At 51.7% G+C, this 14341-nt stretch overlaps 1 protein-coding gene across 1 annotated transcript; it reads right to left on the reverse strand.

Annotated features, from left to right (window-relative positions):
* Positions 1-6046: 6046 nt before the first annotated feature.
* LOC142574996 (uncharacterized) lies at positions 6047-6900 on the reverse strand. Its single transcript, XM_075683973.1, has one exon. It carries the CDS (start codon positions 6896-6898, stop codon positions 6047-6049), a length of 852 nt encoding a protein of 283 aa, XP_075540088.1. The 5' UTR covers positions 6899-6900.
* Between the last annotated feature and the right edge of the window lie 7441 nt (positions 6901-14341).

Here is a 14341-nt window from a genome sequence, read left to right on the forward strand (position 1 = left end):
TAACAGTAAGGAGATTGGACACGTCTTGTCGTGCCCCTTGTCTGCCTCGGTAACGCAGTAGGCAGCGCGTCAGTCTCATAATCTGAAGGTGGTGAGTTTGATCCTCACTCGGGGCAAAGGCGGCGCTTTATTTTTGTTCCCTGACGCGATGGTGCACTCATATTTAGGCATTTTACTGAAAGTATATTCCAATCTGATGTGGTGTAACAGCTCCACACTATTTTACTTTCTCAACTCAGTCTAAAATAGCAGTAAGGAGATTGGACACGTCTTGTCGTGCCCCCTGTCTGCCTCGGTAACGCAGTAGGCAGCGCGTCAGTCTCATAATCTGAAGGTGGTGAGTTTGATCCTCACTCGGGGCAAAGGCGGCGCTTTATTTTTGTTCCCTGACGCGATGGTGCACTCATATTTAGGCATTTTACTGAAAGTATATTCCAATCTGATGTGGTGTAACAGCTCCACACTATTTTACTTTCTCAACTCAGTCTAAAATAGCAGTAAGGAGATTGGACACGTCTTGTCGTGCCCCCTGTCTGCCTCGGTAACGCAGTAGGCAGCGCGTCAGTCTCATAATCTGAAGGTGGTGAGTTTGATCCTCACTCGGGGCAAAGGCGGCGCTTTATTTTTGTTCCCTGACGCGATGGTGCACTCATATTTAGGCATTTTACTGAAAGTATATTCCAATCTGATGTGGTGTAACAGCTCCACACTATTTTACTTTCTCAACTCAGTCTAAAATAACAGTAAGGAGATTGGACACGTCTTGTCGTGCCCCTTGTCTGCCTCGGTAGCGCACATTTCACTTTCGGCCACCACAGCGAACGGACGTGCAATCATGGGCTCCTATGGAGCGGCTCAGGCGGGCGTGTCCCGCGGTAACAGGCTCAACAAGAACGACGATAGCGACTATCAGATTGTTTTGCCGCAGCTGCCTACGGGTCGTGTCGCGTTGAACACCGTGTTTTTTCACGGCGACATCCGGGCGAGGCCTCTTAAGGTTGAAGATTTTCGTGATGGGCCCAGCGCCCTACCGGATTGCTGCCTGAAGTCGTTGCGCTGGGAACGTACCAGATAAACCATGTCTGGGCGGTCACCACGTGTGGCGCTGACGCAACAAAGCGTCTGCAGGCCGTCAAGGAGCTTCAGGTGAAGGGGCGGCGCTGCCTCATCATCGATCCGCAGGACCGGACGGTGAAGTTGCGGCTGCACTGGCTACTCCACGGTGTCGACGACGAGGATGTGAAGACGGCATTTGCGGCCTTCGGCAAGGTGCTGGAGGTCATCCGGGAGCGCTGGCGCGTTGAAGGCGTCAGTGAGAAAGGCTCGACGACGAGGACCGTGCTGTTGAACTTCAAGAGCGGTGTCACCGTGGATGACCTGCCCCATCAGATCCGGGTCGCCGGTGAACTGGCCCTCGTCGTCGCCCCTGGACGGTCGATGCAGTGTTTGCGCTGCAAAGGAAACGGTCACGTACGCCGCGACTGTAAAGTTCACCGATGTTCTCTGTGCCGAAGTTTCGGGCTTGTTGACGCCAAATGTGAGCGTTCTTACGCCGCAGCGGTAGGTCAGCCTGAAGGATGCAGTTATTGCGGCCCTCGCAGCAGCACTGCGCGTCCTCATAGAGACAGCAACGATGTACGACACCAATCAGCAAATGTGCGTCGCGGCCCTTGCAGCCCAGCAAGCCCTGCCCCAGCATGGATAGGCGATCTCCGAAACGTCGGCCGCGCATCCTCCAGTGGAATGTCCGCTCGATGCGCCGCCGTCACGCTGAACTCGCCGAGCACCTCTCACTACACGAATACGACGTGCTCGCGCTACAAGAAACTTACGCGCGTCCCGGCGAGTTTAACCTCCCCAGATTTGTGGTCTATCACAGTGCCACCGAATGCCAGTCGCAGACCTGCAACAATACTCATTGTTGTGACCCGCTGCATTCGCCTGGACGGTCCCGCGCATCTGTGTATGTTCGCGCATGTCTCGCTCAAGCCGACGTAAATGTCACCGACATCGTGACTAGTGGCATCAAGTGCGTGGCCGTGACTGTGCGTGTTGGGGGTGCGGACACCTGTGTCGCCAGTGTTTATGTTCGGCCCGTGCGTCGGTGGGACAGTTCGTTCGTGGTTGCGCTTGTCACTCGCATCGGAGGTGACTGTGTGGTGTTGGTTGACTTCAGCAGTCACCACACAACATGGGGGTGCCCGCACACCGAGCCGCGAGGTAGGGACTTGCTGAACTCCATCCTCTCTGCGGGCCTCCCAGTGGCGTAGCTAGGTCGTCTGGCACCCGGGGCCCATAGATCTTCTCTCACCCCCCCACCGGGTGTAGTCGAGGAAGGCGAGGATATCGACAATTTCCGGGTTTCAGCACCGCTACAGCCGCCTTGGATACCGCGCACGTCCCCCGGGTCCCCCTCTGCTTCGCTTTCTTTCCCAGAGATGGCGAATGCAGCAGGTATACACGCAGTTTTTCTCTGCGCCAAATAACACAGGGTGCTGCACTGATAACTTGTGATAAGCGCATGTGCACATCTTCTGTCAAACTGTAAGGCTTGGCAGCCAATACAAATGCGGCATCGTGGCAAATACGGCTCACGTCACAAGTAACGAAAAATATCTTTATAAAGTTTTAATTACCAATTTTAGCGGCAACGTTGCATTTGCAAAATTGAAGGCCGACATTCATATTTTGCCCAACAACAATTTCACAAAAATCCTCGTAGGCACTATATGGCACGCAATATTTTGGCTGTGGACAGCCCTGAACGAAAACGAAAATTAAATTGTGTGTCAGTGACGCCGATCGCCTCAGCCTATTAGAAAAACGGAAAACGCCACCTGCATCCCTGCAGCACGGGCGCCAATGTTATGACAATTACGAGTGCTCTTCATTGTGATCAATAAATCCTTGTTTTTAGTTGTTGCTATACGGACAAACGTGATTATCCGAGCTGCGGTACCACCAAAAGATTGGGAACAGAATAGAGCACGCTTCGCGTCGATTCTTGGCGTCATCATAAAAAAAAGAAAAAAAAGAAGACCGCGATGAAGCCCGTGCCAGCGAAAGCTTCCACTACTGTTGGTCTGCACCCGCAATGGAGCGGATAGAGAGATCGACGTCACTGGTTCACTATTTCATATTTCTTTCGGTACTGCCATACTGGGCGCCGCCCGCAGTGCCAAAGTTCTGTAAGTTGTAGCACCCAAAACGGTTTTGTTTAAGAAGTTTTTGTTGAGTTAATAATATGACTTTTGAGTCCTCAATTCTCGAATTGAAGTGCTTCCTCTATAAGTACTAATTAAAGGATTATTAAGGATATGGTTATTACTTATCTGCCATATTTTTCACGCTACCGAGTTCCCACTAATCACAAAGATACATAACTTCATAGAATATCGGGAAATATCCTTACGAAATTCACCTTTCTTCTTTTATAAAGTTCTGTGCAGCTGATACAGACACTGTGCTTGTGACATTAAGTCACGCAACAACAACAGTTTTCTGAAACTTTCGAGGGTAAGAAGGAAAGCGTGAAACATAACGGCAGGTTTCGCAGCGGCTTCTCGGAGCGAACGGGAGAGGGGAAGTAAAAGCGAGCCAAACATCGCGGCGGGCCCGCGACTACAGCCTCTCGAGTCGTACGCCGCCGAACTCTTCTGCCGCATCGAGTCTGAAGAAGGCCCAGAGAATCCCATTCGCGACTTTTGACGTTCGCACCTATGCAACGTCGCTCTCTACGAACGCTTCGCCGTAAACGCGAGCGCCGGGTGCGCTGGTTGAACGCCCTCTTGCTGCTGTCTTTGTTCGTCTTCGTTGCGCGTTCTGAGCAGAAGAGGGACCCAAGAGCCCCAACGCCTTACAACGCCTCACTGTATGTTTAGCGACCCCTGCTGCCAGCATGAACTCACGGCACGAGCGCACCCCACATGAAACGTTCCGCTAAGGCGAGTAGTTTAGTGACCATTTTGAGAATTGTATTTTTTAGCCCGCACATTCGTGTAATTATTTCGTGGGGTGTTGACAGCGTTGCAGCCGACAATTCTGCGGCGCAACGCATCGGGTGCATGAGCTCGGGCTACTGGATACCGGAGCATTCTTTGCAATTTGCGCCCAGTCAAGCCGGCAGAAAGAGGGGTGTCTTCAGGCGTATATGACACCCCCTCCCCCCCCCCACTGGCCCCTTGCACCCGGGGCCCCCGGCCCCCCGGCCCCCCTTGTTGCTACGCCACTGGGGCCTCCTCCTTCTCAACACCGGCAGTCCCACATTCGTGCGCCGGGGTGCGCGGAAGAGCGCCATCGACTTGCCGCTTGTGAGCGAGGGTTGCCACTACGAGTGGCGACGCAGCCCCGACACTCAGGGCTCCGATCATTACCCGATCTCCCTCGAGCCGCACGCTACAGCCCATGGATCGCGGCGCTCCTACCGTGTTACCGACTGGACACAGTTTCGGAAACTCTGTGCCACGCCCCCTACTGCGAACACAGATTTCCTGACTCACGTGACACGTTGTGTCGACGCCGCCACGAAGTGCTGTTCTGTGCCTGCGGGAACGCCGGTGCCCGACATCAAGCTGCTTAACCTTCGAGCTGTCCGGCGCCGCGCTGAACATCGAGCCATCAAGAGTGACAGGAGAGAGGATTGGACTATCTACAATCGCCTTGATGCGGCGTGCCGCCGTCATGCCAGGCGGCGGCGCAATCAGAGCTGGAGCAGTTTGTGTGTGTCGCTCGACGATGCGCGCAACAGATCGCGCCCGTGGCGCATTCTCGGCGCTCTCCTTCGACCAAAGGTCCCTCGCTGTCCTGCGCTTTCCATCGCGGTCGCACACGGCTTGAGCGCAGAGCAGCTCGCGGACGCAGAGCAGCTCGCGGACCTTGTCCTGCTTGATGTACAGGGCGCCTTCGATGGGCTGCCGCATTCTACGATCGTCAGTGCGCTGCACGAGCTCGGCATCACCGACCGGCTACTCGACTACGTGCGAGCCTTCTTGTCTGATCGCACGCTTCGGGTGCGGGTTGGAGGTGCGCTCAGCCGGCCGCGCAGTGTGTTTTCTGGTGTTCCGCAGGGCAGTGTTTTAAGCCCCTTTTTGTTTAATCTTGCCCTCGCGCGACTTCCGGACTACATCCCAAAAGCGATGTCGCACGAAGTACGGGTGGCAATCTACGCTGACGACATCGCCCTCTTTGCGACTGGCCCTACTCAAGTCGGCTATCAGGTGCGTGCATCTGTCCAGACTGCAATTGACGCGGTGGACCAGTACATGGGAAGCCCCGGCCTCCAGCTGTCGGTGACCAAAACAGAGGCACTACTGGTACACCCGCGAGGAACGCGAGCACGTTCCGAAGCGCCACCGCTGACTCTGCGCCGTTGCCCTCTCCCGTGGCGCAAGAGCGTCCGTTACCTCGGCCTGCAGATCGACTGCCGCGTCAACTTCAATGCGGCCGTCTCCCACATCTGCAAGCAACCAAGGAAAGTCGCCAGCTCCGCGCGCTCTCTTCTCGCGCGTGGACACGGATGCACGCCGCAACTCGCACTGCGCGTGTACAACTCTGTGGCCACATCCAGGGCACTCTACGCCCTCCCCACCACCAACGCTCGAGCGGCGAATTGGAATGCCATTGACATGGCGCACCGTACTGTTCCATCATGCAGAATAACAGTAACATGGATTATTTTCGTGGTGCTTACCGAAAGAATGACAGTGTAGCATCAATGCTGCCCCACGAAGTCTCCAGTTTATCCTTATAAAACTGGAGTCCATTGATAACACGGTCTCCGAAGAGTTGAAAAGCGAAATTCACTCGCATCTTTTCAAAACTATTTGGCTGCAGATGAACGGATGAAAGGCCAGGTATTGCTTTCAAAGTGACGTTGGTGCAGTCGATCTTGAAAGCTTCCCTCAAAGGCTGGATAGAAACCTGGAAAAATGGCCAAATAATATAAAACAGACATTTAGCTCTTTATTTGTGTTATTGTACTTGGAAGCATAAATAACTCTCCACTGGAACGTCCACAAGATGTTACACAACTGTGTCCACAACTGTGTTACAAATATGAAATTTTGCCACATACCATGCCATCAGGTGTATTCAGGGGATGCTTGAGGAGCGTGTTCCTGAGGCACTTCAGCAAATGTGGAAAATCGGACAAGAAGTGGAGATGCCTAGCAGAGTCCACAGGGTGGTCTAGCTTGCAAGTGATCTTGTTTGACTTGACTCCAATTCCCAATATTTTCCACATCCGCCTATTCCAAGACGCGCCATCGCACGTAACAAAATCAACAAACAGTCCACTCGCTTCAGCAAGAATTGTTGCCTCAATTAATATTTTCGCAAGCATTTCTGCTTTCACGTTAGCGCTTGTAGCAAATGCACCAATAACCTGGCTCCATTTTCCAGTAAATGGCACGAACATTACTACCATGCCGTGGTCGCAGGTAACAGTTTGCCCTTCAGACGTGAAAGGGCCCATGTCGACAAAGCCTTCTATGTGGCCAGAAGGAGTTACCATAAGGTGCTCAGACAGCTTAATTTCATCGACCAAAAGGCCGCCCCGTCTATTCATGCTGCTCATATGTTTTGTTCTGAGCTTGAGCTGGTTTAGCACCTTGTGGCTAAACCCAAATGCACTCTTGTAGAGCCTCAGGTAGCGCTTCAATGTACTGTTGCTCGGGAGGGAAATGATGTTATGTCTGCGAAGATGCTCGTACAATTTGGCGCTTTTCATTTTCATTAGAATACATTCAAGAATCCAGTCTTTTGAATAGATGTTTCCTTTAGCATTTTTCTTCTTTGCAGCAGAGAAACAGTGCATAACACATTCCCGCTGCTTGAGAGGCAAAGTTTCAATCTGTGCTCGCAGGACTTCTTCTGGTTTTGAGGCATTCTCCTGCTGCATGTTTATCAGCTGGTCTTTGAGGGCTGCAGAGCGAGATGCCAGTCGTTTGATTCTATTCTTTGCTGCGCGGAGCTTCTGTGCCGTAGTTGATACTTTCCTCTTAAGTTGTCGCTTCAGCCTTGATTGTCGCGTTAGAAGGGCCTTTCTCAGGTATCGACAGGAGATGCATGCTTGCCCTGAAAACCAAAAACAGCAAATGGGGCAGTTACCCGATCCGTTCTAACAGACAGTGCAGGTGTTAAAAAACTATGATGAAAAATTATTTGCATGACAGTTATAATTACAATCATGCAGCAGTTAAACATACCTTCCGATGGTTCTTTTCCAGCACAGCGCTTGCTGAAGTACATGCCCTCACGGGTGGTCACTTGCAGCTCAAGGCCCTTAGTTAAGTCCGCCCGTGACATGCTGCTAGTTGGCAATGCACCTTTGCAGATACGATATGTGTCAACATTTCGTAGAATTTTCTCAGCTTCCGCACCGCATGTGACGTGTCCTTGGTCGATGATTCGGCCACAAAGGTACGCTGTATATGCGACGCCGAGTGTCCTCGTCTCCGCATCCGGCGAGAAGATCACCACCCTTTCTGATGTTACTTGGTTGGCGTGCATCCTCAATTTGCAGTACAGAACGCCAGTGTAATCGGGAACACGGTGGCAACTCCAGTAGATGGAAGGAACACTCAAAGCCAGTAAATACTCAGGCACACCGGGCGCACGTTGAGACGTCGTCGCGGCAGCTTCATCGGCATCTGTTTCCGTTTCATGACAGTCGGATTGCTCATCACCGCACACTTTGGACCTCTTGTACTCACAACATAACACGTCGGCGCTGCTTCGCTTCCTAGGTCGTCTTGGCTGCGCCGGCTTTTTTGACAAGTAACTAGGGGCATTTGGCAGCAGCGTCGGCACGGCATCGGGCAGGAGCTCCGGCTTTCCTCGTGGAGTACGCACCTCTTCACCGTTTATTATGTGCACATAATCTCGCACAATACACGATGGGTCGAAATGAAGTTCACAAACAGCACATGTTTCGTCGAGTTTCTTGTCTTGGCGGTGCAAGTTCCGTTCCCAAATTCGCCGTCTTTCTTCATCTTTCGGCGCGGTAAACAACGACGGCTGCTTACCTTTTTTCCACTTATATCCCGTTTCACAGCCGGGAGCGAAGCAGTGTCGTTGCCGTTGACGTTTCGACATTCCTACTTCGCACGTGTTGGGCCGACTGCGCGCGAAACAGACTCGAATGGCAAGTTGAGACACCAAAAAACAGACAACGTGGCGAATCAAGCCCGCATGAACAAGCGCGCGAAGCCCTTTATTCCATGGCGAAGCAGCGGAGGGAGCCAGCCCACGCGACTGCAGCGCCGCCAGAAAAATCCGCGTCCCGTCCGCACTCGCCGCCTCGCTGCAATGCATAGGGCGCTCCGCCTCCTGAGCCCACTACCCCCCTCTAGAACACCTTACCCTCGCCAAGGCGGCGCACGGTGAGCGCTTTCCCCTCACCCACTTGGTGACGAGCTTCGACGCGGCCAAGACAGCGGTTCTGCGCAGCATCACTGCGCAACAACCCGATCGGCGCGTCGCGGCGGGAACGCCCCCGCGCCTGCTCCCGCGTGCGGGCCTCTCTCGGGCTGACTGCGCCTTCCTTCTCCGCCTGCGCATCGGCTGCTACAAAACAGCGGCGCGCACACACAGGCTCACGGGAACCGGCAGCCCCGTGTGTGGTAGATGCGACGGCGTGGAGACACTGGAGCATCTTCTGCGCCACTGCCCGGCCTTCGGGACCGACAGGGAGGCTCTGTACGCTTCCTACCGCCGATGTGACTTGCCATCCACCACCCTGCAGTGCCTACTCTTCCCCAATGCTCCCAGTTCCATCACCAAGCGTGCACTTTCAGCATTGATGGAATTCTGTGGAGCAACACACCTCACAGCGCGGCTGTAGGCCCCGCAAACGCTTAGCTACATGGTCGTCTTTTCTTTTTTGCTATTCCGGTCTCTGTCTCCTTTTTACTTCCGGTCACTATCTCCATCTTTTTCTCCCCACAACCCTTTCCCCGTGCAGTGCTATTGAGGTGTCCTCCTGTGAGAGACAGTTACGGCACTGCACTTATCTCTTCCATTTCTCTTTAAAAATCACTTCACACACACCTAATAATGCTCGAGAACGTGAACAATGTTTTGTTTATCTGAGGTCTTTCTTGCGGTGTGAAAGAGACGTTCTAATGTTTGGAGACTTCAATTGTGTGTGCCGGCCGATAGATCGATTGAAAAAGCAACTTAGCCAAGATTAAATTGCTGCACTTCTGCATGAAATTTTGTGTGATGTTGATCTTGAGGATGTTGGGAGTGTTCTTGGTTCTTACAGTCATGTGCAATATACGCATTTTCAAGGAGACAGCCACTCAAGGTTAGACCGCATCTATGTTCCTCTTCACTTAGTTCCGCTACTTTCTGAATATGGTGTAGAATGTATCAGTTTCAGTGATCATTGTTTGGTAATGGTTACGATAGGTATGAAAAAGAAAGAACAGAAATTTAATTGGCACCTATGGAATCTTAACGACAACCTTTTGCAAGATGAAGTATTTCTTAAAAGAATAAAAGAGAAATTAGACGCTGTTCTCCTTGAGGATGCAAAAAATGTTGTAGAAGCTTGGGAGATGTTCAAAACCGAAGCGAAAACGATTGCTTTAGAGAGAGCATGCGTGTTGCGGCAGAAACAAAAGCAAGAAGAAAACCAATTGCAATGCACGTTAGCATACCTGTTGAACATGAAAAGCGGCGCGCCTGGTATATTTGCACATGATATCAAAGAACTTAAAGCGAAACTTGAAGTGATTGATGAAGAGAGATATCGTGGCGCGGTTTTAAGAGCACGCGCTGAACGTGTATGGCTGGGTGAAACGCCCACCAAGTGAGCTTTAAGTGATGAGAAGAGGTACGCTATGACCAAGGAAGTAAAAAAAATCGTTTATCAAGGGCAGCTTACAAATGACGCTAATGACGGGGAAATGATAGAACGCGCTTTCGTTGACTACTATAGCACGCTGCTAAGCAAGAGGACAAGCGTTTAAGAGGGAATATTTACCTCTGATGCCGAAAATTGATGGCGAACTTAAGGACGCCCTTGAGAGGCCGATTTCTGTAAGAGAAATTGAAAAAGCTATAGATGACCTTTAGTGTAAGGAAATCGCCTAGACCGGACGGACTTGGGGCAGCGATATATAAAATTTTCAAGGTTGAAATGGCTGAGGCTTTGCACCGCGTCATAACCAAGTGTTACGAGCAAAAATGGACGCCTCCTTCTTTCCGACAGACACATGTAGTACTGATACCTAAATCAACAGACCACATCAAACTTCAATCCGTAGAGGCCTACCGGCCAATAAGCTTAGCAAATATTGATTATAAAGTATTTATGAAGGTGCTCGCCCATCGCCTTCAGAGTGTAGTGAAATCCCTAGTAGGTGCACATCAGACATGCGGTATAAAAGGCAGGACTATATTCACAAATATACATATAGCGCGAAGCATACTTGAATGTTGCGATGCGATGGGAGATCATGTAGCTATGCTACAACTAGATTTGGCCAATGCTTTTGACAGGGTTGTAAGGTCGCTCTGATTGTTCGGGTTCGTAAGTGTCACGAATCAGCCACGTGCGTTGTGCATAGAGAGGGGGTTCACTTGTCCCCGTGTCAACCGGGCGACAGTTGCTGTGTTATGTGGGGTCACAGGCACCGCGCGGTGTTGGGTGACGCGTCGCGGCAGGTGTCAGGTGGGCGAGTGCCGATTCCGGGAAGTCGGCATTGTGCGCACGGTGTTGGCAGTCCGCCGACGGTCACACGAGTCCACACAGACCAGCCTTGAAAGGGACCGCTGTACAAGGTATTGTGGCTGTGGCTCCCGAGTGCCTGACTAATTGGAGGCGCCGCCGAGGTTAAGAAGGGCTTAGCAACGCTGACCCCGTTCCGCATGCAGTGAGCAGGGACCTAATCTTCTACGCGTCCGGAACGCAATCGCCAGCCTTGTTGTTGGGTGCGGCTGCCGGTGTGGTGTCGAAGGCCAGCTTACAGTGCACGCTGTAGGAATGCGGTGCACACGTAAAGAGTGCATTCGGACGACGGCGTCTTGGAAACGCGCACTCGGAGAACTTTGTCTTGTAGACAATAAGTTTGAAGGACAAGGAGGGCCATCAGTCTCCCACGCGGACAAACTTTGAGTACGGCCGCACTACGTGGTATCGATGCCCCTGCTTCCGAGACATTTGCGGCCTAGACGCCGTTGGGATTTGAAACGGTCTAGCGATAACTTGTTCGGGCCTGGCGTGTTTTGCTGACCCCGTCACTAACTACGGAGAAATGAGAGGGCATCGGAGTTTTAGGGAAGAAGGAAAATAGCTTTGTTTTCCAATATGTTTATTTTGAAGAGTAAGCCCATCCCTGTGGGTTGTGGCTTAACAAACGGTTGACTCTGATTGGCAACTGAACTTGTGGGACGGGCCAACGGCCCTACCGCCTTTTTTTTCTTTGTGTAATTGGGCTATAAAAATCGGGACGACATGCTGTCCCTGAGACTTGGCTGAAATCAGGATTACTGATAGATCAGTGAGGCTCCGTACCATGTACGTTAGACTTGGCTGAAATCAGGATTGCTGATAGATCAGTGAGCCTCCGTACTATGTACGTTAAAACGAGTCTGGGCTCTAACAGTCATTGAGACAGTCGAAGAGTGAGACTTTGTTTCTCAGTTGTTCAAGTTTGTAATGTATTTGTTTTACCTGCCATGTATATAGAAAAGTTTACGTATAAATATTTCTTGTACATCTGATCTGCATCGCTTCCTGTCTGCGTTTGATCAACAACTGCCGATCATCGTCCGAGAAGCTTCAAGTTCCAGCGGTGAAGCGAGGACGGAGAACGAACGAAACTTTACTGGCGCAGCCGACAGGATCGGCAAGCCCCACAACGAGCAGCGAGCCAGGCGCAAGGCATCAGAGGGCCACCAGCCAATTCCGCAAGGGTTGCACTTCATCTGGACGAGGACGTCAGGCGGCGCCCCCAGCAGCAACGGGTGAGCGGGATTCCTTGCGTTTTGTCGAGGTTGGCATGGCTGTTGTTCAGTGAGGTTAATGGTGTTCACGCGCAGAACAGCAAATGCGATTGAGGCTAACATAAACATTGATACTGCATCTGAACAAATAGAGGGTCAGAGACGGCAGGAGCTGCAACGCGTCGGAGAGACCGAGTCTGAGACGTCGGATACTGAAATGGATAGTGAGGCGCAAGGCGCTGCTCAGGCTCCGAGCACGACAGATCCAGAGGCCATGGCGGTGAGACGCCTGGAGCTGGAGCTGGAAAAGGTGCGCCTACAGCTAGAGTGCGAGCGCATTGCTCTACGGAGAGTGGAGCTCGAGCAGTCGAGCAGGCCGCCTTCGGTGTCGGAAGGAAGCGATCGGCGCGGTGCCATCACGGATGGAATAGCACAATGTGCTAAAGTGCTTAAGGCATACAGGTTGCCGTGTGACGCTGACGTTCCGATATGGTTTAATGAGGTCGAAAAGTTGTTTGCATCTTTTCAAGTACCAGCACATAGCCGTGTACATTTGATCATGCCGGCGCTAGCCGAGCGGGTTCGTTATCTGTTGCGTGGCCTCAATGACGAGGAATGTACAGATTATGAGACTGTAAAGAAGGCGGTATTAGATGAACTTAAGCTCACGCCAGCTAAATACTTGGAGAGGTTTGAAAAGGCATCTAAACGAAAGGAGGAAACTTGGGCTCAGTTCGCGTCTCGCGGGAGAACTTATTTGGCCTATTACCTTCAATCTCGAAATGCAAACACCAAAGAAGCTATGACGGAGCTTATGGTCGCTGACCGTATGAAAGCCAGTCTAAGCTCAGAAGCCCTTGAATATGTTCTTTTGCGGGAGGGCGAAGATTGGTTTAAGCCAGTGGAGGTGGCGAAAGTGCTCGAGACTTTCGAGCAAGCTAAAGGGAAAGGACGAGCAACTAAGCCAGCCGCAACAGCATCACTGCTGCAGCACGCAAAACTAGCTAGCCCGCACAGGACACATTTAAAATGCCACATGTGTCATGTACAGGGTCACCTAGCCAGAGACTGCCCAAAAGCTTCAAATAAAGAACAGCAGGGGAACGTGCCGACTGTGCAAAAACAAAGGGTACAGAAGGTTGCTGTTGTAAGTGAAGAACCTCCACCAGGGCAAGAAAGGGTGCTAAGCGCTAGAGTGCAAGTCGTAGCTCAAAATGCTAGTTCAGGGAGGTCAAAGCTGGACCTTATCCCTATCATGTGCGGGAATATAGCAACAGAAGCTGTGTTGGACACAGGTAGTGAGATAACGGTCGTCCGTAAAAGTATGTTGCCGGTCGTTTTACAGGAGCCATCGGGAACAGTAAGGCTCGAGTCGGCATTCGGAAAGACCATTCGAGCTAACCTAGCTACGCTGCCCGTAGGCATACATCGCCCGGGGGCTGTGATACAACCGCAGAGGATCGATCTGGTGTGCGCGGTTACAGACGAACTTGCAAACGGGGTTGACTGCCTGCTGTCAAAGGAAGATTGGGAACTACTACAGGCGCAGGAAAAAGACGAGTTTGAACGAGAAAGTATTCCGCGGGTAGCCAATTCCGTTGGAGTTCGATCAGTTGAAATGGTCCATAATACCGAGCGAGACTGCGGTCTAAGTTGCGAGGAAACGACAGATGAAATCCCTAAATTGCAAGGGAACAGTTTGTTACAAGATATCAATGGGGTGCCCAGTCAGCGCGAGGAATTTCGAGCTGCTCAGATAGCCGATGAAAGCCTGAAAAAGGCCTCGTATGATGCGAGAAATGGAAAAGCTAGCATGTTCGTGTCAGACGGACTTTTGTACCATTGGGATTCCTTAGCGGGAGTCAAAGTGAGACAACTGGTCCTACCAGAAGAAAGACGCAATGAGGCAGTGCCGCTCCGATCCCTGACAGCGAGGGCCACATGCGAGGCTTTACTGGAAATTTTCAGTCGTACTGGAGTGCCGGGAACGATCTATTCAGATCAAGGTACTAACTTTAAATCTCAATTGACACAGTTGTTGTTAGAAAAACTGGGCTGTTCACCCAGGTTCTCCACTGCCGAACACTCTGAGGGCAACGGAGTGGTTGAGAGATGGAACGGTCCTCAAAAATATGTTGTATCATGTAATGGAACGGGACCGAAGAAAGTGGGACAAGCTGATCCCATTTGTTCTGTGGGCGTATCACGAAGTGCCGCATGATACCACCGGGGTGGCGCCGTTCAGGCCATTGTACGGTAGAAACCCAAATGGGTCCCTATCAATGTTGCAGCAAACTTGGACGGGTGAAATTGCGGTGCCCTCAACTCTGAGAGAGAACTACGCCGACGCGGGGAGCACGCTAACAGCTTTGACAAGGCGAGGGTTTCC

The sequence above is a fragment of the Dermacentor variabilis genome, chromosome 3 (genome assembly GCF_050947875.1).
Source record: "Dermacentor variabilis isolate Ectoservices chromosome 3, ASM5094787v1, whole genome shotgun sequence".
Lineage (NCBI taxonomy): Eukaryota > Metazoa > Arthropoda > Arachnida > Ixodida > Ixodidae > Dermacentor > Dermacentor variabilis.